The sequence below is a fragment of the Corvus kubaryi genome, unplaced genomic scaffold, assembly GCF_017639235.1.
Source record: "Corvus kubaryi isolate FWS band 111438036 unplaced genomic scaffold, C.kubaryi_AGA036_p1.0 37353, whole genome shotgun sequence".
Lineage (NCBI taxonomy): Eukaryota > Metazoa > Chordata > Aves > Passeriformes > Corvidae > Corvus > Corvus kubaryi.
In genome coordinates, this window is record NW_024581115.1 from 3,894,999 (window position 1) to 3,920,500 (window position 25,502).

The 25,502-nt window shown below is 45.4% G+C and overlaps 2 protein-coding genes across 7 annotated transcripts; one reads left to right on the top strand and one right to left on the bottom strand.

The window, feature by feature from the left end:
- Positions 1 to 94: 94 nt before the first annotated feature.
- On the bottom strand, positions 95 to 20,949 carry ACOX1 (acyl-CoA oxidase 1). Of its 3 annotated transcripts, none has more exons than XM_042032587.1 (14): positions 20,761 to 20,949; positions 19,542 to 19,701; positions 10,911 to 11,071; positions 9,082 to 9,189; positions 8,477 to 8,596; positions 7,228 to 7,343; positions 6,859 to 7,028; positions 6,394 to 6,556; positions 5,519 to 5,709; positions 4,733 to 4,912; positions 4,010 to 4,115; positions 3,786 to 3,929; positions 2,767 to 2,973; positions 95 to 1,820 (listed from the first exon to the last, which is right to left on the bottom strand). In XM_042032587.1, exons 1-14 carry the CDS (start codon positions 20,873 to 20,875, stop codon positions 1,770 to 1,772), a joined length of 1,992 nt encoding a protein of 663 aa, XP_041888521.1. In that variant the 5' UTR covers positions 20,876 to 20,949; the 3' UTR covers positions 95 to 1,769. The 3 variants fall into 3 exon arrangements, with proteins under 3 accessions (XP_041888521.1, XP_041888522.1, XP_041888524.1); XM_042032588.1 differs by lacking the exon at positions 10,911 to 11,071 and adding an exon at positions 13,978 to 14,138 and having other exon boundaries at positions 20,761 to 20,942; XM_042032590.1 differs by lacking the exons at positions 19,542 to 19,701; positions 20,761 to 20,949 and adding an exon at positions 13,978 to 14,042.
- On the top strand, positions 20,243 to 25,278 carry TEN1 (TEN1 subunit of CST complex). Of its 4 annotated transcripts, none has more exons than XM_042032591.1 (4): positions 20,243 to 20,446; positions 22,796 to 22,898; positions 23,019 to 23,176; positions 24,424 to 25,278. In XM_042032591.1, the coding sequence occupies exons 2-4, from the start codon at positions 22,813 to 22,815 to the stop codon at positions 24,561 to 24,563; spliced, it is 384 nt and encodes a 127-aa protein (XP_041888525.1). In that variant the 5' UTR covers positions 20,243 to 20,446; positions 22,796 to 22,812; the 3' UTR covers positions 24,564 to 25,278. The 4 variants fall into 4 exon arrangements, with proteins under 4 accessions (XP_041888525.1, XP_041888528.1, XP_041888527.1 ...); XM_042032594.1 differs by lacking the exon at positions 20,243 to 20,446 and adding an exon at positions 20,973 to 21,036; XM_042032593.1 differs by lacking the exon at positions 20,243 to 20,446 and adding an exon at positions 21,043 to 21,505.
- The last annotated feature ends 224 nt before the right edge of the window (positions 25,279 to 25,502 follow it).

The window sequence follows — 25,502 nt, forward strand, 5'->3', positions numbered from 1 at the left end:
TAATTTAAGGTCTTCTGCATACTTCATTCTACTTCCTCCATTACTTTACATGAGATCCGCTGAAGGCAGTGTGTGAAAAGAAAGACATTTTGACTGAAAACACATTTTTGTAATTTATTAGATCTGTACACAGCTAGTGCTGTTCTCATTAGCACATTTTCAACCTTCTCCTCCATCCCCCTCCCCAGGCCAGCAGCCTGTTCCACTGGGCACAGGGAAGGCCGAGCCCTCAGCCTCCTTTGGCATCCTGAACTTCCATGGGACCTGAAACACTCGGCAGCCAAAAGGCAAGCTTGATTAGTTTATTTAAAATTAAACATTTCTTTCTGTTCAGCTACTCAGATATGCACGTGGAGCCAAACCTTGTGTCTGACCATTGTTAGTGCCAGAAAACTGATTCAAAATTAGAGACTAACAGAGACCAAAGCTGCAGAGAAGCAGCTTCTCAGGTGTTGCCTCAGAACTGCAGGATTTGGGTTGATGCTGAAGCTTTCTACGATTTTAAGCTCAGGGTTGCCCTTCTTTAGTGTGAAGAGATTTTATGGTTACTGGACAGTTACTGGTGTGTAAAAGCAGCAAAGATTTTGCTTGGTTGTAGTTGTTGCACTGATTTCCCTGGGCAGCAGGATGTTCTCTTCCAAGCTAAATCATTCCTGTTCACTCAGCACCATGCAATGCCCAAGTCAGTATCAAAACAAAATTAGGCAAATCAGAGAAAGCTCCTTGGAAATGCATGGTTAGGAAAAAAAAAAAATCTGGACACTTCACTTGGGATTGTCGTTTTCTTGACGAATGCCTTCAAAACCAGGACAGCATCCCAGAAAAATCAGAAGACCTGAGGATGTTGGTCAACTGATTCCTGCCCTCCAATACTGGCTTCATCATTCCAGGTCAAATTTGCAGTTTTTACCACTACGTGTGGTTTTTTTCCCACCAAATCAACATAAGTAACATCTGTAAAGTGCTTTGAGATAGTGCTAGAAAATACTAAGAGTGGAAAGAGGGGCAGAACATCTGTTATCAGCACCCAGCTGATGACTACGAGTTGGTTTTTATCCTCAGAGCAGCATCACTATGCTCTCCTTTGACCTCCTATTAACCAAGAGCTGGAGATGGCACACGGGGAAAAGGAGTTTGTGCAGGGCAGTGAAAGAAGAAAAACAAAGGAAACATGAGGATTTCTTCTGGAAAGATGCCTGAAGCAGAGCTCCAGGGAAGGATGGGTATTTACTTCCCAGATCCATCAGGAAAACACATGCAGACCCACATGCACAGAGCTCTGCAGGAGGCTTCACACAGCACAAGCATTTGCCATACAAGGAGAGAAGTGGGGCTAATCTTAAAAAAAAAAAATGAAAAAGCAAGACATTGATGCTTTTTTTGAGGGGAGGATACAAATGCTCACCAGAAGCTACTGCCTGAGGGCTGTCAACTACCTCGTAGTAAAGTCCTGCCACCTTTTCCAGTTGACAGGAACTTCTCTCTAGTTAGCAGCTTCACAAAAGCAATCCTTGTATAGATCCATAAAGCTTTCCCAGATTTTTAAAAGGTTAATTTTACCATTATAATTGCACTTTAAAAAGAGGCATCAATCCCTATGCACTCTCCCCAAACACCTCCTCCGTTTATAAAAGAGGAAAGAAAGGCTACAATTATTCACTGTCCTACAGCTACAGGATTCAAAGGCTTGATTTAGGTGCCTGAAGGAAGGATGCAAACACCCAGTTTTCAGGGCAGGACAAGAGTGCATTTTAAAAAACCTGCAGGCTTCACAGCTTGGCTTGCATTGGCTTCAGGTGTTTGTGGAAAGATTCATGAACCTGCAAGACAACAAGACACTGGTTACAAGGCCAGGTTTGAGCTTTGAAACAGTTTTACCTCCTCACATCTTGCAGTGTGTTCAGTGTGTTTGTATACTAAGGAAATTTGACCCAGAGGCACTTTGGAGATTTAAGAACAACCAGGTAACTTCTGTGTTTCAGAGTCTACATGATACAAAGCTTGAGAATATAAAAAACAGCCTGCCCACTACTTTTCTATTACGACAGGAATGCAAGATTTATATCCATACAATTGTTTGGCATTTTAATTACAAGAAAACTGGTACAGGTTTCCTAAGGGGGCTGTAATGAAGCTCCTAAGCCCCACTGACTTCAGAAGTACAGAACACTGAGCAAGTTGTGGTGGGATTTAACTCCAGCTGCAGTCTCTGGCAGCCCATTGTAGGAGATACAGTCTGCCCTCAGCAAGTAAAGGCACCAGGAGACAGGATTTACCATTCTGGCTGATGGAGCAGGGACACTTCAGTTTATTTTTGCTCAGTTGCAGCTCCAATCCCAGGTCAGATACACAACATCTGACACCTAAGTACTACAGGGGAGCAATTTCTTTTCTCCTCCACTCACTGCTACTGCCTGAAGACTGGAGGATTTGTCAGAAAATGGGCAAGGCTTCCACAGCTACTCTCACTAAGCAAAATCAACAGCAAGTGGTAGTTGCTTTTAAATTCACTGAGATAATTCAGTTGTTTCTCTGTGGAGTGCACCATTTCCTCCCTCAACTGAGAAGCTCATGTGAACCCACAGGGAGAGTAACTACAGAGAGCCAACTGAAAGTAGGTTGTTAGTTTTGGTCCATTACTACTTGTGACTTTTCTCCACCCTTCTTCAATTACCTGGTGAGATCTCTGGAGCGTAATTAACAACCCTAAATTGAGTTGTTTCTCTGGTCACGTGAGAAAGAGGAAAAGAAAAGAGGTTTCTTTACCTGTGTTTTGTTCAGTGGGGATTTCTTTGCCCACTCAAACATGTTCTCGTAGACGTTGCCGTCGTAGCGGCCAAGCACAGATCCCAGATGGACATCATGGAAGTCAAAGGAGTCCACCAGTGCCACGGCATTGGGACGAATGACAGCCAGGAGCTCCTTCACATGTTGGTTCACTTGGGTAACTTGGGCACTGGTCAAGATACCCGCCTTGAGAAGGAAGAAATGGATTACACAAGTCACAAATCCTTCCCTTCCCCAAGGTCTCACACAGGTCAGCTTTCCCACACAGAACTGCAGCAGCTGGTAAAAAACCAGGTTTATTTTCCTTCACTAAGTAATTCAATTGTCAATTTGCCACAGTGCAGAAGCAAAAGGAGATGCCAGCACAGCCCACCGTACTGCCCAGCTATTTAATCTTGGATGGCAGACTCTGTGAGTACCTGTAAGGTACTGCAGGAGCAAGTTTTCTTGGAGAACATGCATATACGGATATTAAATTGTGCCCGGCTTCAGGGAAATCTTCAGTAAGCAGCAAAGAGGAAAATGGGAAGACAAAACATACCATGTCTGCCTGAAGAGCAAACAAAACACTGCTGCACAAATTCACTCTCCAACTGACAGAATGAAGACAAGAAAAGTAATGCCTGACAATTTAAAGCCATTCATTGAAGGAAGGGTTGGGATTTGGAGCACGAGATTCCCTTTGAGGGATATAGGTTGGGGAGTACATCTAACTGCATCTCCTTTATTAATTCCTTGGTTTTTAGCACACAGCAGCTGATCAGCAACTAGAAACCATTTCAGCTGACCCTTGGCACATGCCTGGTTTCCATTTATCACAAGGGAAACCTGACAAGAGCCTTCCAACAGACCTGCACTGCTAATGACCTTCTGGCAGCCAACAGCCAAGAACTTCCACCTAAAACACCCATTTGGGTGTTTTGGCTTGGCATGTAAAGCACATTTGCAAACAGTGAACCTGGTTTTGGAGATTTGGAGCACTGGAGAAAGACACCAACCTGCAGGAAATCGCCCGTGTTCCTGCTGATGCCGAACAGGGCGTACAGGAGGCACAGGTCCGTCAGGACAGCGCGGACAGCGGCATCACTGACCTCGGCCAGCTTGGCTGTGAACAGCTTCACTATCACATAGTGACAGTGGGCCTGCAGAAACCAAAGAAAGTCAGTCAGGGGCACAGAAAGATGAGGAGCTCTCACAGCACGTCTCTTTATACACCACTGACCTCTGATGCCCGCACAAGATCAACAGAAGTCCTGTTCCAGGCATCCTCCTTGCTCTTCCTGTGGTTCAGCTCAGCTTGCAAATTCTTCGCTGCAGATTCTACAAGCCTGGTTCATATGAGGAAGAAAAACAGTTTACATAATCACATTAACAGGATGACAGACACTGAATTCATACACATGTCAGTCATGGCACATGAGCTCAGAATTCTTCTCATGTGCCATGAGTGAAGACATTGACTGGAGTGACAAGTTGTGCCTCTAAAATACCAATAATCACTGTTGTAGCTACAACACAGCTACAGAGGGGTAAGAGGACTTCTGACAGCACACATGTAGTGCTTCAATACCTACTCACAAGTAAGTGTCTGCTCTACTCTCCCACTTCCCTCACAATGAACTTTAATATCAGGATTGTTTCTCTCCAGAGAGATCTCTGAGCAGTTTGTTATTTTTGTTTGAATATACTTTACACATAAATAAGAAAAAGATACATCCCAAAGGAATGGGGAGCAGAGTAACAAGGCTATGAGCAGCCTCCTGCAACCTCAAAACACTTAACCCTGACCCCAACCCAGCTAAGTGTGTCACTTCCTGAAAGCAACACACGGATCAAAGCTTCACCAGCCACACCTTGAGAATCCAGCATTAACAGGGCAATGCAACACCAGCACCTCCCCAAACACCCAGTTTTCCTGGGCCCAGCCCAGTCAGTGTGAGCTCACCGGGCAGCACGTGACTTGTAGGCCTCTACCAAACTGGTAGGGTCATTGATCCTCACGGTGACAGTCCTGGCAGCCACGTGCTGGGGCTGGATGCGCTGCCTGGAGAGGTCGTTCAGGTAGGACACCATGCCAGTGACCTGCTGGCCAGAGGTCACCTGGGTGTAGCTTTTCATAAGGAACCTGAAAATAGAGACGGCAGATGGCAACTCTTACTCCTGAGTTGTTTGAATGGACAAAAGTCATCTCGCTGAGGCTCAGGCCAGCAAGAACAGTTGAAGGCACACTATTTTCTGCCAAAAATGGGGCAGGGGACAGAAACACGACACCAGTTTCGTGGTCACTTCTGCTCATCACTTTGTCACCAACTTCACTGCAAACTGGCCAAACAAGACTCCTTAACATCAATTTAGTGTTAAGAAGGGCATCATTTATTACAGGTGCCTGGTTGCATGGGGGATAGCTCCTCCTTGTGTGCACATGATTTTTTACAAGTGTGTTGCTTACATACACTCACTACATGCAAATTATAACTTGCTCATTACCATAAAACCCTCCCCAAGTTCCCAGACTCAGTCCTTGTTTTGGCTGTAGCTGCATTCCTAAGGCAGATGTCTCCCCCTTATCTTCCAGCTGTCCTTGCTGGGATAGCAGATTCTGCATGCCTTGTTTCTCTGCTAAAAGTTACACAGACACAGCAGAAATCGAATTAACCCTTTTGGTATAAACTTCAGCCACAAGGACCACAAGGAGAGGCTGGAACATCCCTGTGCAGAGCTCCCACCATACCTGGCTGTCTGCAGCATCATGACCGTGTTCTCCCCCTCGTAGGTGCAGGATGGGGTGAAGGTGACATAGATGTCAGGAATGCCACTGCAGCGGGAGTAGCCGTGCCCGCCACAGGCCATCCGACACTCCTCAATGCCAGCATTGGCAGTCCAGGAGGTGAACGCCTTCAGTCCTGCTGTCAGGGCGTGGAGCTGAGGGGCAACAGGAAAGCCAGGTTTATTTTCCAGTCTTAGCTTGCACACATACGTGTTAAGGACTGCAACTCCCAGAAAAACAAAGTAGAGTCAACACCATTCTTGCACCGTTCCACAGGGTCTTGTTTTTCTTGCAGGAACTCTCTCCTGAGTCAAATATTTATATGAAAACCCTTGTACATGGAAGGACTTCTTTTAAGTACACCACTCCTTCTGCCCGTAAACATTTTATGTACAAGACTGTTTTCAACTGCCCATTGTCACAAACACTAACAGAAAGTTAACACCTCACAGCCCTAACCCCTCAGTATACTTTGATCAACACACCTGTTCTACCCTAAGCACTTGGAAGAACAATTAAGAAGCTACAGCACAAGCACAAGACCAATCTGAACTCCCAAACAATACTCCATAATTCCTGGAAATGCACCTTTTTAAAATAAAAATATATTCCCAGTAGCTTTCTCACTGTGCATTACTCCCTGCTTTTTATAAAGTGCTCTAAATGAATAGAGCATATAAATGTCACCAGCACATACTGGCCTTGGGGGCTTCTGAAACTACAGAAGGAGAAGGCATCTCATGAGTGAAAGCCAAAAAGGCTCAATGCCTCTCTCTCCATGCTGTAAAGAAACTTCACACAAATTCAGCCAACACTCTGGTTTCCAGAGGACACAGTACCTCTGGCAGCTCACTGAGGTCCCCCTTGCTGATGTCCCCACTGATACGATGGTAGGTGTCCTTTATGTAGGCTCCCACAAAATGGAAGGCGTACGCTGTTGCCAGGAGAGGAAAGAGTTTGTATTGTTGGGTCTGATAATCCAGGATCTGGGGTTCTGGTTCCCTAGAGCAAAACACAGATGAGCTAGCATGTCAGTGGTAGCAAACTGCTGCAGAAATCCCATTTATCCCTACTCTAAGTACATTCTCCATCCATATCAAGCCAGATTCTCTAAGACCATCCAGCAAAAGCCTCTGGCAGGGGAGGACATTCCAAGAATGGAAGATTATGCACTTCCCAGGACAAAGAGTGTTTTGAAACCATACCAAGTGCCAAAGCAAACATCAACCACAGCCCCTCTTCCTCCCAGTACTTGAGAAGTTTCCCTCAGCACTTTGGGCTGCTCTGGGTCTCCCTGCACTCACCCTGGCTTCAGCTCAGACTGGTGTCTGACGGCGCTGTAGCGGATGGCGATGGTGCAGGCCCGGGACAGCGAGCGAGCAGAGTCACCCACGATGAAGGAACGGATGAACACCATGGTCCCATAGGTCAGCTTGTCACTGACTGGTTTCACATAGGTGCCATCTGGTTCAACCTACCAAAAAAATTAGAAAGATTAAAAAAAAGTACAGCCTGTTGATCTGTGAAGTTTCCTCTCTTTTACATGTTCACACTCTAAGCTCATCAAGCAGCATTTACAAGCCACCCACAATCCTTTTGGTGCAGCACTCACCCTCACAAGAGCATTCAGTGTGTCCATTTCTAACAGCAGATGCTGAAACTCACTGCTTTACCTGGGCATATTTCATCAGCATGTTTTCCCGAGGAATTCGGTAGTTGTCCATTTTCAGGTAGCCATTATCCATTTCATCATAGCCAAATTTGGGGCCAATGTCACCCACTGTAATACCTGCCACAGACAAAGCCACTTGCATTAAAAAACAGGAACTAAATACCACACAAGAGGTTCAAGCCTTCTCCAGTAAGGAGATTGTTTAGTTTTCTAGTAAGTCCTGGCAGTGTTATGAGTAAGAGTTAACAGGGACCTTAACCTCTTTGATGGAAAAGTGGTGTCCTGGTTTTGGCTGGGATAGAGTGAATTATCTTCCCAGTGGCTGGTACAGTGCTGTGGTTTGGATTTAGCACAAGAACTGTTGGTAACACACTGATGGTTCAGTTGTTGCTGAGTAGCACTTACACCAAGTGAAGGACTTCTCAATTTCTACACTCCCCACCAGTGAGGAGGCTGGGGGGACACAAGAAGCTGGCAGGGGACAGAGCCAGGACAGCTGATCCCAGCTGGAAAAAGGGATATTCTCCACCATGTGGCATCATGCTGAACAGTAAAACTGGGTGAAGTCAGCTGCGGGCATGACAGCTCAGGGGCTGGCTGGGCATCAGTCAGCTGGTGCTGAGCAATCACACAGTGATCACTTGCTCTGCACATTCTATTATTATTATTATTATTATCATTATTATTAATTTCCCTTTCTTTTCTGTCCTATTAAATTGTCTTTATCTCAGCCTACAAGTTTTACCTTTTTCACAGTTCTTTTCCCCATCCTTCTGTGTGGAGGGAATGGCTCTGTGTGTTTAGTTTCCTGACGGGTTAAACCACAACAACTGGACATCAAAACGTGGGAATCTCCACAATTTCCATGCAACCCTACTATCCACTCATGGTGGGAGCTGTCTCTAAAGTTCATGCAGCTCACTTCCAGCTAAAGAGTGATGAAAGCTCTTCTTCCCCTTTCAGAAAGCAGGATGTGCTGCTTGGGGAATGCACAGCTGGGAGACACTGGGGCAGAACCAAATCCCAAACTAAACTTCACAGGGGCAGAATCAAATCCCAAACTAAACTTCACATTGAAGTGAAAGGAAAAGATGATTTAGTAGTAGTTCAGTCATTAGAAAGACTCATTTAAGCCCTGTGATCTACCGAAATCAGCTAATGAAATAAGCCACGGACTTTAACAAGACACAGCAGCTGTATACATTCAGAGAGAAACGGATTTAATCTATTCCCTGAGTGTGAATTTGTACCTGGCAGAGGTTCATGTGTGCCCAGCTGCCGGATGGGGACAATGAAGGCGTGCAGGCCTTTGCACTGGCCCTGGGTGTAGAGCTGAGCCAGAACAATGGCGTGGTTCGATGTCTTCCCAACTGCAACAGGAGCAGGAGGCAACACAAAAACACAGTCAGACACTCTCAGAGTCTTTCCTCTGAGATAACCTCATCATATCATGCACTGGAAAACCAGATTGACCTCACTGGTTGTCACCCCCATCATACAGCTCTATGGCAAAGTGTTGTTCGAGTCAATGGAAGTTGCACAACACAATTTTCTTGACTGTAAAACACCAGGTCCTTGGCACACCTGCCAGTGAAGCTGAAGGAACTATGAATAATTTGATACAAGCAATCAAAAATTACACCAAATCTACAGCGTGAATGATGCTGAGCAACAGTCCAGAGCACACAGAGAATGTTTAGCATGCTCTGGTAAGTCTGTTGCTTGTTGTGGCAAGAGCGACTGGTTTTCAGCCCACTCTTTGGACCAACTTCCAGCCATCACTCTGTAGATATAACACACATGGCATCACCTCCCTGAGTTCTTCCATACATCTTCCAGATTTAGATACACTTACGTCCACCAGGCCACCACTTAATGGAGGTGACAGTGGGGCTGTTGAGGATGAACTCCTGCGTAGAGGGGTCATAAGTGGCTGTAGTTTCCAGACCCCGAAGATGAGTCCCTGGAAACAAGCAAACACATTGTTTTGGCAGGAAGTCAGTCACAAAACAGACTAGGACAGAGCTGAACAATGGAAAGTGGAACTCCAGTAGTAATGTTTAAATTTTAACTTTGCTTTTAGGCTATATATATAAAGAGCTAAATACCAACCAATTAAGGAAGAACAAGTGAGAGCCAGACCACATTCTGGGACCTGAAGCCAATTCTCAGAAAACATTGATTTTTTTTTTCCCCCAGTGGTCTAAGACTAGTTTTCCAAGCACCTCCAATCTGACACCTTTTTGCTATCACACACCAGAAGCCCTTTCTCATTTAAAATGTTCCACAGGAACACACTCACCTGAATTTCACTAAAATGCAATCTGATTAAATTGCAAAATAAAACCATCCACTTCTCAGCCACAAGATGAAATAAACAGTGCCCACCACCTCTTCATGCCCTCATCAAGTCTACGTTCTCCTCACTTGATGGAGCTGATCTCCCAAACGAGACCATCCATAGCTCCAAGACAGCAGGTAATGGCATGTGTGTCCCAGGTACTGATGTAGGTAGATGAAAAGACTGCAAAAAGATGGGAGGTAATTCCAGGAACAGTCTTTGTCTTCTGCCCCAAACTCTTTACTTCACACACCTGTCTCAGAGCAGTGGCATTGCCCCTGAATGCCTTAAATCTCCCAAAGTCACAAGGCCTACTTGCTTAAACTAGACAAGCTGTGAACACTCCTGAGAGTCTGGACTGCCAGGGCAGGACAAGAGCTCCAACAGGAAAAAGGAGATCACCTTGCAGCAACCACGTTCCCAAAGCATGGAGGTAATGGCAGACTTCCATTGGCAGGCAGCTCAACACAGACTCACTTTGCTGGCAAAGGATCTTCAAACCTCACTAGTTCCAAGAGATTCTCTTTAGACTTGCAGTTAGTTTATGCTTCACACAATCTCTACATTTCACTTCAGCACAAAGGTGAACCCTGCTCATTTTTAGAAAATAATTCTCATCCTCAACTCTCAGATGACCAAAATTAAAGTTCCCCAAGGCATAATACCCTCCCCTTGAAACTTCAGTTAAAAGTGTTGCAATCACAATACTGCTGGAGTTATCAAAATCCATTTCAAAGCTTGAAAGCAAAGGAATAGCAACAAAAAACAAAGTCAGCTTGAGACAGAGAACTCAAAAAACCTGACACATTTCATGGTCAGTTAAAAAGAACACATGGGAATGAACCAAGGGGAATAAAGCTCCCTACAGACCACGAGCACTGGAACCAAGTCATCCGCATGTTCTCTGACCCAAGATCAGCAACTCTTAATTTTTTGGCATCTCTTTCAACACCTCAAAGCTCTGTCCTTTTGCCTTCACACTGAAGGTTAATTAAAGCAAAGCAGAAATCAAACTGGAAAGAAGAGCAAGTGTAAAATGAACAGATGCCACCAAACTGACAGCACCAGTGACGGGCAATAATGACACTGGTTTGAATGGCACGAGGAGCACCCAGGTGCTCATTCATAGAGCTACAGACATCAAACCCCCCCTTAGGAGGAAGAGAGGGAAGCAGCACATGGCATAACGTTCTAATAACCCTTCCAGAGGCTGTCCACTTTTCCCTACAACCACAGCTGCACGTGTAAAACTGTGAGATACACACACACTGTTCTTCTCAGGCATGGGAATCCTCTGTACACAAAGCCATTCTTAGAAAGAGCATTTATTGAATGTACTGTACCATGGCCCATTTCAGTCTGGGCATAAGTGCCAATGATCTCCAGGTTCCAGGCAGGCATGAAGAAGCGATCCTGCTGCTCTGGGGTGGCCTGGGTGAGAAGGGTGGGGAGGAACATGCCCAGATGAAGGTCCAGAGGTTCAGGCCGTCCGCGGTGAACAAAGCTGTGAAGAATTGTCATGGGATGGGAGTGTGAAGGGAATGTTATGGGAGGGAAGCAAGCATGAGGATTCATGGTGGAGATTCAGGAAGAGACAAAAAGAAAAAAAAAATGATTCATGTGTCAATCAGAATTCAGCAAGTGTATTTTAGAGAGCCAGAGCACTGTCCTTTCCTCAGGCCTGAGTAATAAGAAATGGCACACACTTTGAAATAAACATGCTGCAATGACTTCCTCTGTAATCATACATAAAGTGCATCTGCAACATTCCCCTATTTTCGATGCACTATGATTGATTAAAAAAAAAAAAGATGAATCCAAACCTTCCCTCTGGTTTGAACATCAGAGCATCCCTAAGTTCAAAGGGCTGAGGCAGTCAGCTGAGAATGTCACTTTGTTGGAGATGTGATGTGGCTGAACACAGTGTGCTTGCAACCAAATAAAGGAAGTCCATCTTTTTTTTAAATTTTTTTTTTTTTTTTGCCATGTTTTGAAGGTAGAACCTGGTAGAAGTCCCAATTTATCCAGCTAAAGGAGCTAGGTTTACAATGAACTTCCTTTTTTTTTAAAAAAGGCAAATCCTAACTGGCTGCACTATTTACTCTAGTTTTTTGAAATTAAAGATCAGACACAATTAGTGTACATGGCATTTCAAATCAACTCCCTTCAATTTCTGCTATTTTAAAGAACTTTCTTAAAAGGACAGTGCTCTGTGTAAGTCAAAGTTGTGAACATGAATAACTTGGCAAGAAAGCCAACATTTTTCAATATGTAAATCACCAGCACAAATTATCTCCAATTAAACATCTTTCATTAGAATTACTTTTTCCTCCATGTTCTGTCAAACACCACTGTGAGGTAATTAAGTGGTCTATTAAGATTTTCAATATAAAGAATTAATTCATCATTAAATCTTAAAATATTGACAGCTTTGAGTATTAAAATAGTGGGGATAGATTGAGGACCAGCACCTCCATCTGGCTCATTTTTGTATGAAATAAATTTAATTGGACTTTAACAGGAATATATATATATAAATGATCTGCATTATGGAAAGAGCAGAGGTCTGAGCATGGCTCAAGCTCATCTGACATTCTTAGCAAAGTGGGAACAATGCACCCTTGTGTTCTCCAAACACACATTAATATGAACTAGTTCTGTCCCTAGGGCTTCCCAAGAACTGGTTTTTGATATTATCAGACTCCTATAAATAAATTCAACTATCTAAAAAACCCAGCAGCAAGGTTTTCTAAGCTTTTTGACTGCACAGTGACCAAACCCAGCAGGGACTAGCGGGTTACCAGGAACACCAGATTTTAAGTGAGTTCAGTACGAGTGAAGTACACAGCTGACAGTCAAAGAGTGAAAAAAAAAATTCTTATTTACTAGCAGTAGTTATAAACCAGACAGAAACAGCACAATATTTTCACTTTTTCACCGCTCCTTGTTTCTTTTTCAGCCCTGTGCTATTTGTGTTTTTTCTTTCTTTGATTTTTTTCTTTTTTTTTTTTTTTTTTTTGAGAGAGAGATTTCTTCACTATGGAACAGGTTAAAATCAATACACCCATAGTCACCAAGATAAAACTGAGTAACTACCCATCCAGGCTAAGGTTCAATTCAATAATCCAGAGATCTGTTTCTTCATTACCACATTTTAAACATCAGGATTAAATTAAACAATTATACAATTAAAGTTCCCCAAGAACAGCTCAGTGACAATTACTGCAGCAGCTTCACTGATGAAGTATCAGATACTCAACACAGCAGGAACCCCAAATTCTGGCATTTTAATTATTCAGCATAGAAAGTATATCTGCTTTACTGTATTAGCTCTAACGCAGTGTCAAAATACCAATTTAACCATGAAACAACATGAGAACCATAAGGAAATCAACCATCACCAGGCAAGAAAGTGCAATTTTCTAATGTGAAATTAGAAGTAAAACAAATCACTGCAGTGGGGATGTGACTGATTTAAAGCAGCTGGTGTGAGAAAGCAAACAAGGCCAGCAGGCACTGTTTGTTGCCATCCAGTTATCTCTCAGCTTCTGGTGTTGAGCTGGGTTTGTTGAACAGGAAAGAGGACAGGATTTCTTCCATTGAGTCTTCTACAAATGTTTCAGCAGCTGTAACTGAACAACCAGGCAGCTGGCACTGCCATCCAGCAGTGTCCAGACTTGTACACCTCAGGCTTTCCCAGTTCAGATGCCAGCACAAACACTGGAGTCCTTGTCTGTAAACTATTCTTGCTGGTATTTAACAGCCATAATTCCAGGTTCTGGGCTAAAAGACTGTTTTTGGATGCATTAAATGTTTTTCCACTTAAAGCAGTGAAAGTTGCTTTCAACAACAGCAGGCATAAGATGTTTTTCTTCTTTGTAACCAAGACCTTTCCATGAAGTTGTACAGCTGCAGTGCAGCAGCATCTGGAAGAAAAGTGCCTGGGGCAAAGCATACCTGACTTTCAACCCAAAACTCACAATCTCACCGTGCTCCACTGCTCCTAAAGGGATGCTCCTGACCTGTTCCTGCAGGCTAGCTATGCACTAAGGGCTCTGGCATACATGTCCCAAAATTAGGCAGAAATAAAACCCACAGTACTGTTCACTGACATGTTCCAACTGGTTCAAGTGAAATTCAGACTCTCAGGGCTTAGAACAACCTCCTCATTTTAAAACAAAGGTAACAAGTACCAACGCAGAGATCAGCTAAGAGGTGCATTCTGGAAAAGACCAAAAGAAATCCTGGGATTGTCAGGATGTGAAAGGAGGCAGCTGTCTGGCTACAGACATCAATCATTAACTGAGGAATTTTACCTTTCCCCCTTTAGACTGACCCAGGGAACATCATCAATTTACCCACTGGAGTTAGAGAAAAGAGGTTACCCATTGATCCCTGAAGGGAACTAACCATGTCCCATTTCGGTTTGGGCGTAGGTGCCAATTATCTTGACTCCACAGACCAGGGGCAGCCACTTCTCCTTCTGAGCATCAGTCGTTTGGGTCTCTATGGTTTTGTGAAACATGCTGAAGTGGAGACCCAAAGGTTCAGGAAAATTGCCCAAGCATGTTCTACAGGAGAGAAATAGAGGGATCTGGATCTCAGTCTTACTGTTACTGTGAACCTGAAAGGCTTTTCTCCAACTGGAGCATAAGACAAATAATATTTTTGCCTTTTTCAACCTTTTTTTTTTTTTTTGTCCACAAGCAACCTCCAAATGTGGAGGCATCAGAAGCAATGCTAATGGGGAAATAGATGTTTCTTCCAGGCATCTTCACCCCATGAATCTTGCTGTTGCTATGTAACTGGAAAAAATGTTATTCTACAAAGGTTCATGAGGAACTTAAAACTAAGGACATGAAAATCAAATTATTTTCTTCCCCATCTCTCAGGCTTTGTGGGACTAAATCCCACTGCTGCTGGTAGCCTACAACTAGGGCATTATTAAGTAGAACCAATATGTATTAAAAAGGAAAAGGTTTCTTTGGTGACTGAGTTCTTTTCAGAACAGCTCTGTATCACCTGCAGCTGCTTCTATCAGTTGTGAGATCTGGAACACACCTTCAATTAAAATTACCATTACAGTCTAGTGCTGGAGGGAATGGAAAGAAAAAATCAGACATTTTAGGCGTGTTTCACCAAAACAGAAGTTATTTCATGAAAGAAAACTCTAATCACCTAGTAGCCACAATGGCAGGCAAAGTACATTCTCAATTAAAACATCTTCCCTTCTGCAGCTTGAACAGTTTCTTCATCTTCAATCTACTGTACACAAATGCTTATTCCATCTAAACTCTAAGATAGAGGAGGAAAAATGAGCCCTCTGCATAAATACCATAGGGGATGCTCTGCATGTGGTTTGTCAATTACAGCAGCATTTGTGACTGGCCTTTTGCACCATGCAGAGAGTAAATAATTGATAATTCAACAGCAGGTCTGATACAGACTGTGAAAACCAGCCTTAGAGTGAGAGGCAAAGCACCACTGAACTGCATGTTCCCTGTTTAAAATGAACAAGACAAAATGAGCCATGGATTTTTCCAGGACCAAAACTATTGTAATCAAGTAATCTAATGCTGGTGCTGAATGTATTAGCTGTGCTTTAAGGTGGTATGAGTGCAGCTACAGCGTCTCAAGTTCCTGGAATGGAGGCAGACAGTTCCGTCACCAAAAAATATTCTATTGCCTACAGCAGCACATGTTCACAAAGCTGATGCTTACAGGGTGACCAAGGGCTTAAAAGTGCAAGACAGAATACTTTTCAACATTCTTGTGGTTTCCTAAGTGGGTTATTCTTTTAGCCCAGGACCTATACAGCAACAGCAGCACCCTTTACTTCCTCACTGCCTGCAGCACAATTATTGTGCACCTACTCCTCAGGCCCCAAAAGGACAAATCTACGGGGAGAAAATGAGTACTGACTTTGGAACACAAAGTTTGAGGGCAGCTTGAGAAGAGCTTGAATGGCTCTTTGCGTATTTTCAGCAGTCACTGAAAGAACTTGAGAAAAAGGTGCAGCTCATGCTTTGCTGTCAGGAAAATCAGGTCAGACACTGCTTCTTTGAAGGTAATGCTCCAAGAAAAAATCCCAGGAATCTTCTCAAAGGTCAGGCCAGCGACTTTCACTGCCTGTGAGTAAGTTTAATCACAAGTGGCAGATATCTCATGCTTAACTACCACCTTCTGCCACAGGGGTAAGACAGCAGACATTTTGCAAGTGGATGCTTTAACACCCCTGTGTCAGAAGGTTATGCTGTGTCAGTAACTAATTGTGCAGCATTTGAACAGCTTCTTGCATTAACTAAGCTGAAAGTTAAATTACAGCAAAAACCGTTCATCTCTGCATACTCCACACTGAAGACTGAGGATTTCCTTAACGTGCCTTTTAACAACTTGAATGACAATGAGAGAGAATCCTGTTTTCCTCAAGACACAGGGCAAACAGAAGAGGTACCAGCTGTGAAAGGAGGAACAACAGGTTTTCTTCCCTTCTTTTTCTTTCTCTGAACTTACTGCTTCCCATCAGAATTTCAACGCTCCCAGCACCTGGACTGGTTGTTCTCCAAAGGCTGCAGTAACTGTTCAAATACTCTGCTCCATCAAGACTGATGGTGGCAGTGACCATCTGATCAATCACCAGCTGCTCTGAGGTCAGCCTTGCTACAACCACCAGTGTCACAATGAGGCTGCAGCTCCAAATCCACTTATGGGAAAAGGCTGTGTAGTAATATGTGCTTTGGCATTACAGATCAGCAGCCAGTGCCACCCACACAGTAGAAGGCACGTATGTGACAGGTGAGTCACTGTTGCTCAGTGCACAGAGGACAACAGAAACAAAGTCTGTGTGTTCAGAGGCTCCAAAGCTATGGGAACAACTGCAAAGCCATTCTCAGGCTGCAGAACTGGCTCACACAACAGGGGCATTTACTTTAAATGAAAGTCTGTGTGCAAACTTTCCTGCTTTGTGCAGTTCTTGAAGTAACCCTCTCAAGGATGAGCACGAATGGGTCATCCCAGTGGAGAAGGAGCAGGAGCTGTGTCTGAGCTGTGCTAACTGGGCTTCAGAGCTCACAACTGCTATGGCAATAAACTCCTATTCCAGCTGTATCAAAGTAAGACCAAGCCAGACTCATCCACTCCACATTAATTAAGCAGTGGCAAGTAGGGCCCACAGTAGAGTTTTTCTGCTTTGATTTGCTCAAAGCTGCTCCAGGTCCTAATTTAAAGACATAAGAACAAATTCCAACAGGGAAAGTGCACATTTGTGCAGTGCTCATGAACACAGGAATCACCTGGTGACCAGCAGCTCTCAGATCTTCCTTCTTCTCTGACCCAGTTTGTTTTTCTCTTCTTTGTTTAACCCCATTTTCCTCAATGAAGGTTAATTAAACTTGAAAGTGAATTAAAACTGAGCAGCTTGCTCTCTTCCAAGAGCACTGGAGCACTACACCAGAAACGTTTCCCATTTTTCATGCTGACTTACATTTTGCTGCAGTTAGACTGCAAAAGAAATCTGAAATATTGGCACTGTTAGGCTGGTGGCCTTCAAAGCTACAGTCACACCAGCAACTGCAGTGTGAACATAGAAGAAATACTATATGAGAAGCAATTGAAGTATATTTAACAGATCCTCTTATTGTTTGCAGTCCAACAAAACCCTTTGGAAACAGGAAGGAGGAGCATTCACTTAGACATGTCACAGCAGCAGCAACTGTTTAAGTGTTTCTTCAGGGCAGTGAAGGAAGCAGCATTTCTCCTCACCTACTCATAAATCAAACTATAAAGTTGGTGAGTCATGTGCAAAGCTACCTAGTGATGTTCTGGCAGTTTAGGAAAGCTACAGGAAAATAACTCAAAATTCTTCAAAATTGCATATATAAATCTGTCCCTGCCATTTGGGGATAACTGACAAAATTTCTTAAGCTTCCATAAATAGAAAGGTCAATCACAATAAATACAATGACATCCAAATCAAGGACTTCAATCTATTTCATAAACTTAATCTGAGGCATGTTGCAACACCGTATCCGTTCAGTCTTCAGTTTGGAAAAATGAGTAAGCCCAAACACAATTTCTCCAGGTCAGTTTTTACACTAATGAAGTCCCTTCCAGTTAGCACCAATTAGCATGGATATGGGATAGAAATAAACATAATTTTGTCAGTTGGGTGCAGGTTCACCAAATCTAAAAGAAAATCTGACACTCAACAGGTGGGAAAGTGTGGAGAGATGCTAAAATGCAAATGAAATCAAAGGATGAAAAAATAATCCTTTAATTTCTTCCATTTTTTAAGCAGCAGCAAGCCCACATCCTCCCTTGCCAACACCAGACATTATGGTAAAGAAATCAAATCAGAATATTAACAGTGTACAGCTCTTAGAGCAAACACACCTCACCTGTAGGCAAGAAGTTTATGCACTGGGCTTCATTCTGTTACATGTTATTACAGAATAAATATGGTATATAAAATAAATAAAAAATGGCAAATACAGTCAGTCCACAGTAATTGCAATTGTATTTGGAAATCCTGAATGGCTGCAATTAGATTTTACCTTGAAAAAAAGTAAGTCTTTTTCATTGTTTCAGTTGGTTTTGGACTGTGACTTCTGACTAGTCCCACCTGACCATACATACCACATTGGGTATAGAGGTACTATTTGGTACCTGTATGAAATTTTACACTTTCATCCACTTAAGAATTGCTGACTCCAAAGTAAGTTTATGGAAAGACAAAACTAGAATCTCTCATTTGACTACTTCAGGAAAGTCTATTTTCATATAATATTGTCATTAATGCTACAAAAAGACAGAAAATTTGTTAAAATTTTCCACCTGATAGACTGGATAGACTTTGCTGAATTTTCTCCTTAGAAATAAATAAATAAATGAAGAAACTTCCCCATCATTTTCAATAAACCTTGTGTAGGAAAAAAATTATTAACTTTGGCTGTGCAGCACCTGAATAATCCAATACTGTCACTGAACTTGTTCCCTGTTATCACTGCCCAGCAATGACAGTTTTCAAATTATTTATGTTACTTCCACGAGAAATTTCATGACACAGGTCAGTGCAGACCAGTTTCTCTGAAAGCAAAACCACAGTGGACAAGATTATTTCAATTTCCTAGTGCCAATGGTCATGCCCTGAGGCCCATAACAGCTTTTCTACAAAACCAGTCAGAGGGGGCTTGTGGTTCATTATTTAATGTGTCAGAGGATATATCCATGGGATTACAACAGATTTCTAGGTCTGTGTAATTTCTCTGTTACCAGTTTCTGTTTGGTTAAATCAGATTGAGTTTAGCAGAATTAGGGGGAGAAATACATCAAAATCAGGAACTAAGCTCTAATTCCTTCTGGAAGGAATGAGAGCTCAGATGTAAAGATAGTCTTATTTTCATTAACTTGATCCAAGGGTGGTACTAGCAAAGGTCAGATGCAACAAAAAGCCTCAGGGTCAAAGAGAACCTCTGTAGCACCAGGAACTTAGAGGAGGGACACAGAACAGACAATGATAAGAACTTATAAGGCATCTTAGAACATTTTCAAGTATTTCTGCAATGTGACTTTATTGGGTCTAAGTGCAAAGTGAAGTCATCAGCTTTAGGAGATTTCATCAGAAGCTGCAAACTCATCAGATCTATTCAGATTCAAATAATGAGTATAATTTTTTTATTCCTTTTGGAAAAAAAAAAGACCTAAGTTCAAGTTCAGTTTTTCAGTTTCTGCACCACATATAGTGAACAGGGTGTAACTGCTAATGTTGCATTTCTGTTAAAAAAAAACCCTAGGAAAACACAACACTCAGGAATTCAGGGTTTCATCTGAAATTCACTGAAGCAGACTTGAGTGGGCTTTTATACAAGTCTTGAGCTTCCTTTAGACAACAAGCATAGGAAAAAAAGCACAACTCTAACGTCCTTGGTGGTGATTGAAATACATACAAGAAGCAAACTCTGGATCTTTTTAGGTACCTTTTAAACCAGTAGATCTCATCAGGATCTGCAATTCCATATTCCCTTAGCTTCATCACCATCAAGGAGCTCTTCCTGATGGCTTGCTCATAGCGCTGGCTACGGGACAGGAAGTTCAAATCCTCGTGCTGGAAGTCAGGGTCATTAAGAACTAAGGCCTCTGGGGATAGAACAGAAGAGGAAAACAAGCTCAGCTTCCACAAACTTCAGCAGGGGGTGAGCAACAACCCAGCGTTTTACCTGCTGGAGCTCAAGGTAGAGGTATAAGAAAATTGAAAATAAAATTAGAAGTTAACAAAATGAGAAAGAAGTCAAAGCTCTTTGAGAGCTCAACTCCTGGCACTCTCATTCCACACATAAACCCCATTTTCAGTTCAAAGCACTCTGGACTTGGCAGGAGGGCAGTTCACTGATGTAAAACCTGCAGGCTCCTCACCAACAGCCTGAGGCTCAGGCAGCCTCGTGAACTCTGATCCCCACGCAAGTCCTGCAGAAGGGCAAAGTTATTATTACCACTATGCCAACTGGAAAACAGGGTGACCAGAGATCACAGACTCTGTGTCCCCCCCCTTCGGCACAGAAGTTACACAACACCGGCCTCTGACAGTCCCAGCCCAGGGAAGAGACTGGAAGTAGTTCATTAATCTCTGATAACCACGGTCGTGCCGGGTGACAAACAGGTGACATTTGTACTCTTGGGCAAGAGCGGGCTAGGAGGGAAAAAGGAGGGGACAGAGCCCATGAGAAATGCCCATGGGAAGCTGCCTCTGACCCTCTGGAGGAAGGGGAAACAGAGAACTGAAAGGACACTGCTCTGTCAGGGCCACCCTAAATCCTTTTCTGGGAAGGGGAGAAGAGGAGGACCAGGGACGTAACGCTGCTCCTGTTCCTCTCTAACCCATGAGGCAAGACCCCTTTACTTTACGCTGACCCTCCACCTGCCAACCCTCTCCTGACAGCTTTCTCCTCTCCACAAAAGCTCCTCCACACCCCTCCCGCCCCACGACCCCCTCACAACTCGCTCGTTCCTCACCTTCCCCGGGGCTCCCCACCCCGCTCCCCCCGCCCTGCTTCCCGCTCTCTCTCTCCCCGGAGATTGCCCCTTGGATCCCCCTCATCACGCAGCCTCTCCCCTCCCCACCCCCGCATATCCTTCTCCTCCTCCGAGCCCTGACGGGGGCTGTCTCTCCCCGTCCCCATGGCCCGGGCCCTCCCTCACCGATCTCCTTGCGGCGGCGGGTGCGCTCAGGGCCGCCGTCCAGGATGTGGGTGAGCAGCTCGGGCTGGAAGGTGGCGCCGGCGCGCTCCCTCTGCAGGTCCTTGTTCATCGCCATCGCGGCGGCGGCTCTGCCCGATCCCGATCCCGATCCCGATCCCGATCCCGCTGCGCCGGCACCGCCCCCCTGTGACGTCACTCCCGCGACGCCACGTGGGTCCTGACCACGTGGGTCCCGCGGCCGTGCCCGCCCTTCCCCCGTGAGGCGGAGCAGGAGCGGTGAGCGGCGCGTTCAGTCGTGCTGGGAGCGGTGCTTTAAATCGCGCTGCGATGGGCATGGAGCGGCGCTGCGAGAGCGCCCGGCACGTGTGGCGTCGGCACGGAGTAGCTAATTAAATAAACAGCTCGTTACATGCCGTTAGCGGGCTGCGTCTGTGCACGCGCTAAGTGCGGTGTTGGGTAGTGCTCTTGATCTGCGTATGAAGGATTGCGCTTGGGGCTGGGCCTGCCAGAAATCTCCCTGCGAGGTCCTGCAGTGGGGGTGGAGCGCGCATTATATAGCACACTGGGTGGGTACAGCGTGTATGGCGATTGGGGTATGGCTTCTACAGCCTAAATGATTCTATTCGTTAGAAAGTGCATTAAATGCACACCGAGCGTCTTGCATCCTTGGCTGAGCCACCTTGCTGCACAGCGTGATTCAGGAGCAAAACCCGAGCGATACAGGACAGCCTTTGCCGTTCTGGAGGTGCAGAAGTGTCCTTGCTTTTTAAATGCTAGGTGCGGCGGGAATGCACGGAGCTGTAGGGAGCGGGGAGGTGGGTCTCCACCTACGGAGCCCACGTTGGGACCCTGCCAGAGGGGTTTTTCAGCCCGCTGTGGGTGTCCACAGCCTGGCATGGGGCTGTGGGGCAGCAGGCACAGAGAGAGGCACGTGCAGGGACGGGGTAAGCCAGCATTGCCCTGGTTTCGACAGCCTCCCACGGAGTCCTCTGTGGGGCATTTTGCAAGGTTGCAACCCCGTGAGCAATGCGTGGGGTGGGCAAGGGACGCCAAGCATTAAAGCCACGGCGTGTGTCAGCTCAGTGTCCCCACTGCTGCCTAGTCAGTATGGGGGGTCCTTGAACGCCCTGCAATGGACCCACTTTCTGAGTGGCAGGAGTCCCTGCCTGGGCTGTTGTGCGGCTCTTGGGGTCTCCCACAGTGAGGAAAAAAAAAGAGAAAAGCAGTAAATGGAGCATGGAAACTCTCCAAACACAGGCAGCCTGCAAGGGAGATCAGAGGGAAAACAAGGCCAAAAGGAACCACTTTAGGGCACAGCCAGGAGCCTGGCTATGACATTGACTAGGCAGGATTAGGACCTTTCTGGAGCTGCTTTGCATTCCTGCCTTTCTGTGTGCTCTGTGGTGTGCCTGACTTGCCTGTGCCAGCCCTGCTCCACCACAGGAGCTCCCAGGAGGTCCCACCTGAGCCTTGTCTTGGAATTAATCCTGCTCGTTCATCGCTGTCTGCTAAACCCTACCAGACTTCTGATGAAACCAGGCTGGCTTGGATGCAATTTATTGTTCTCCAGCTGCAGGATCACACACTATCAGAATTTCTTATGCTGCAGTAAGACGACAGGCTCAGGATCATTCCTTAAATCTTGCTGCATAGTAGTCCCCTGTCACCCCAGCAGCTGAAGCTATCCCTGCATCTCAGTCCCTCACACTGTCTGAACTTCTCAGTCACCAATTTCCTTCCTTCCTTAACCTTTCTCAACTCATCCATAGCCTGAGGGAGACCCAGAGGACCTGGTGGGCTGCCTGTATTTCATGCTGTGGGTTGTGTGGGACTAGGCAGCTCCTCTTTGTGCCAGGATGCCCTGGGCTTGGCACATGCACTGAGCTGCAAATAGGATTCAGCGGGGAAGCTGTGAAATTCTTGCAGCCTCCTGGATGGTGGAACCTGGGCAAGGACGGAGTTGAAGGGCAGTGTCACTTATAATTTGGATCAGGTACTGGAGAAGCATGGAGTCAGACCTTTTGCTTTACTGCAGGCCAGCTGTTGTGCGAGATGCTGCCAAGTGCTGGTGTCTATTACTTCCCATGGGAGATCAACAGCTCAGTCCCCGAGGGGACGACACTGAGGACATTTGGCAGGTGAGAAGGGTACCCGGCTCTCCTTGCAGGCCAGGCCTTTCCTTCACTGGCTGAGCACCCCCCCCTTGGTTTGTAATTGGATTTCTGCACAGCTGAGCTTCCCAAACTGATCATTCCCAGGTTATGCTGCTACGACCTGGCCCGATCTGAAGCCATTCTCACCACTCAGCACAACTCGGCTCAGTACCAAGTCTGTGTTGACACCAAGTTTGTGGAGCCATTCCAAGCCCAAGTGGGATCTTTCTTCATGGTCCTGGGAGAGGCTGAACACAGGAAAGGTAAATGCTCCAGGAGCCGGTGCCCTTTGCTGCTCTTCATGGTACATCAGCTCCTTCAGAGCTCCCTTAGTCACTGAGGGCAGCCTGGGCCAAGCCAGTTCATCTCATGCAGCTCCTTCAGTCACACGAGCGAGTGATTCAAGGTAGGAGCAGCCTCTCTGTCCCTGCTCACCATCAGAAGAGCCACCATTGGTGAAAATCTGGTCCTCTGGCACAGATTTTTTTAGAAACAAGAAGTACTTCAGCAGCATTGTTGGGCTTGAGAAACCTGTGCTAAAAAGCCTGGCATCACTGCCAGCTGCCACACCGACCGCCTCCACCCCAAATGTGGCAGATTGCAGCAATACCTCATTGCAAGTGGCTGGGTTGGTCTTTGCCATCCTTGAAAGGCTCTAATTATTATCCCTGCCCTCAGACGCGTGAGGAAGGCTCTGTCATGCGGGTCACCCTGTTGTCTTTTCCTGGGGTGCCCTGCATTCCAGCTGCTTGGTGCTTTGTGGGGAGTTGATCTGAGCTGGGCCATGGGATGGTGAAGCAAATTCTTTGTTATCTTGGCCATACCTGATAAAAAGCATTTGCATTCATGCCATAGAAGTCCTCACTGGCATGTGGAAAGCCACACTGCACATGGCCTCTAGAGAGTGACCTGCTAAGCCACTGCTGCAAAATTGCTTTAGAAGTTGTTATTTTGGTCATCCTAGCTTAGGAGTGAGTTTGCCCCATTTTGCAGGGGTGGAAGGAGAGCAGACTGAGATGGTGGCTGTGTCACTAAGGCTGTGTCACCAAGGCTATGTCACCTGCCATGGCCCCTTCTGTGCAGCTCCATGTTACCACTTGAATGCTACCAATGAACTGGTGGTTGTAGCCAGCTTTGAGCCTCTTCTAAGCCCTCTTGTCTGCACAGGGGCATTCAGAAATGAGCTCAGACCCATCACTGCTGCTTTTCAGACAGGGAAAACCAAAGTGCATCCCGCCACGACAGAGACAGATGCTGCATGGCAGGCACTGGCACTGTTCGCCAGTGCAAGGGGAGTGCAGTGTCAGTCACCAGCATTTTGTAGCCATCAGAGCAGAGGGAAAGCACATCACTGAATTAAGCTGGTCCTGCTGCTCACATCAGTGGCAGCATGTGGCCAGTCCAGCCTCCTGGAAGTTCTCAGGCTATGGTTATTTGCCCAGCTGGAGTCGTATGTTGCCTGAGGGAACTCTCTGCCTCCAAGCTGCTCTGTCTGTTTTCCTTTCTCCAGAAACTTCCAGTCCTGTGGTGAAAGCACGGATATTGACCTGCGTGGAAGGGATGAATGTGCCCCTGCTGGAACAAGCCATACAGGAGCAGAGGAAATACTTCAACGAGAGGCAGGAGCAGAGGGGAAACAGCACATCCTGACAGCAGCTCCGAGACCAGCCACACACTGGTCCTTGGACTACTATTTGGAACAAATATGTTAAAAGTAAATTAGGAAGTGGGTTTGCTGTGGCAAACAGCAAAGTCACTGAGCAAGGAAACACTTGAAGACTGTGAGTCAGTGTGTAACTGTGGGCTGTCCATTCCTGCCTCAGGTGTCATCACCGAAAACAGCTCTGGGAAGTAGGTTTGTTGTTTGTTTGAAAGGGTAGTTAAGGAAGGGGAACACTTGGCTTATACTGGTCCTTCCGTAATGCACAACCTGAAGAAGTCAGAAGTAGTCTCTGAATCTGGAGCTAAGCATCTCACCTATGGCAGATGGGGGGAGAGGGCATTAGCACAAAGTTCATTAGCCCTGCCTGGCTGCAGGCCCATGAGTGCATGTGCTGGGGTACCCTGACTCAGCTGCCACGCAGGAGCATTCCTGGCAAAACACTCATGTATCTGGACTGACCAAAGAAACAAGAAGAACAAAGAGTCCCTATTTTCAGTAGCACCTGCCTCTTCAGGTAGGAAGAACTGGTATCCAAGGGGAGGATTAATTCTAACTCTAAAATAAATATTTGCAGTACCCTGAGAACCACCACTTGACTTTCTTCCTTGACACAGCTAAGTTTAAGAGACCTTAAATCACTATTTTTGAAGTATCTAAAATTTTGATTGAAATTTTCCTTAATAAAGATGAAAAAAGAAGGCAGCCTGTCTTTTATTGATTAAATCCCTCTTTCTTGCCAAGTCAAGTGTGTTAGCCCCTACACAAACCCTACAGATGATGTAAGAAAATTCAGTTTTCTTCCTCTTCCTCCTTCTCCTAAGTACTGGGTGTGTAAGGAAGGGACTGGCTTTAAAAAAGCTGTAAGACAAGGAGATGAAGTTACATCAGAGTCACTCTGGTTGAAGAACATGGTTCCAGGCCCACCC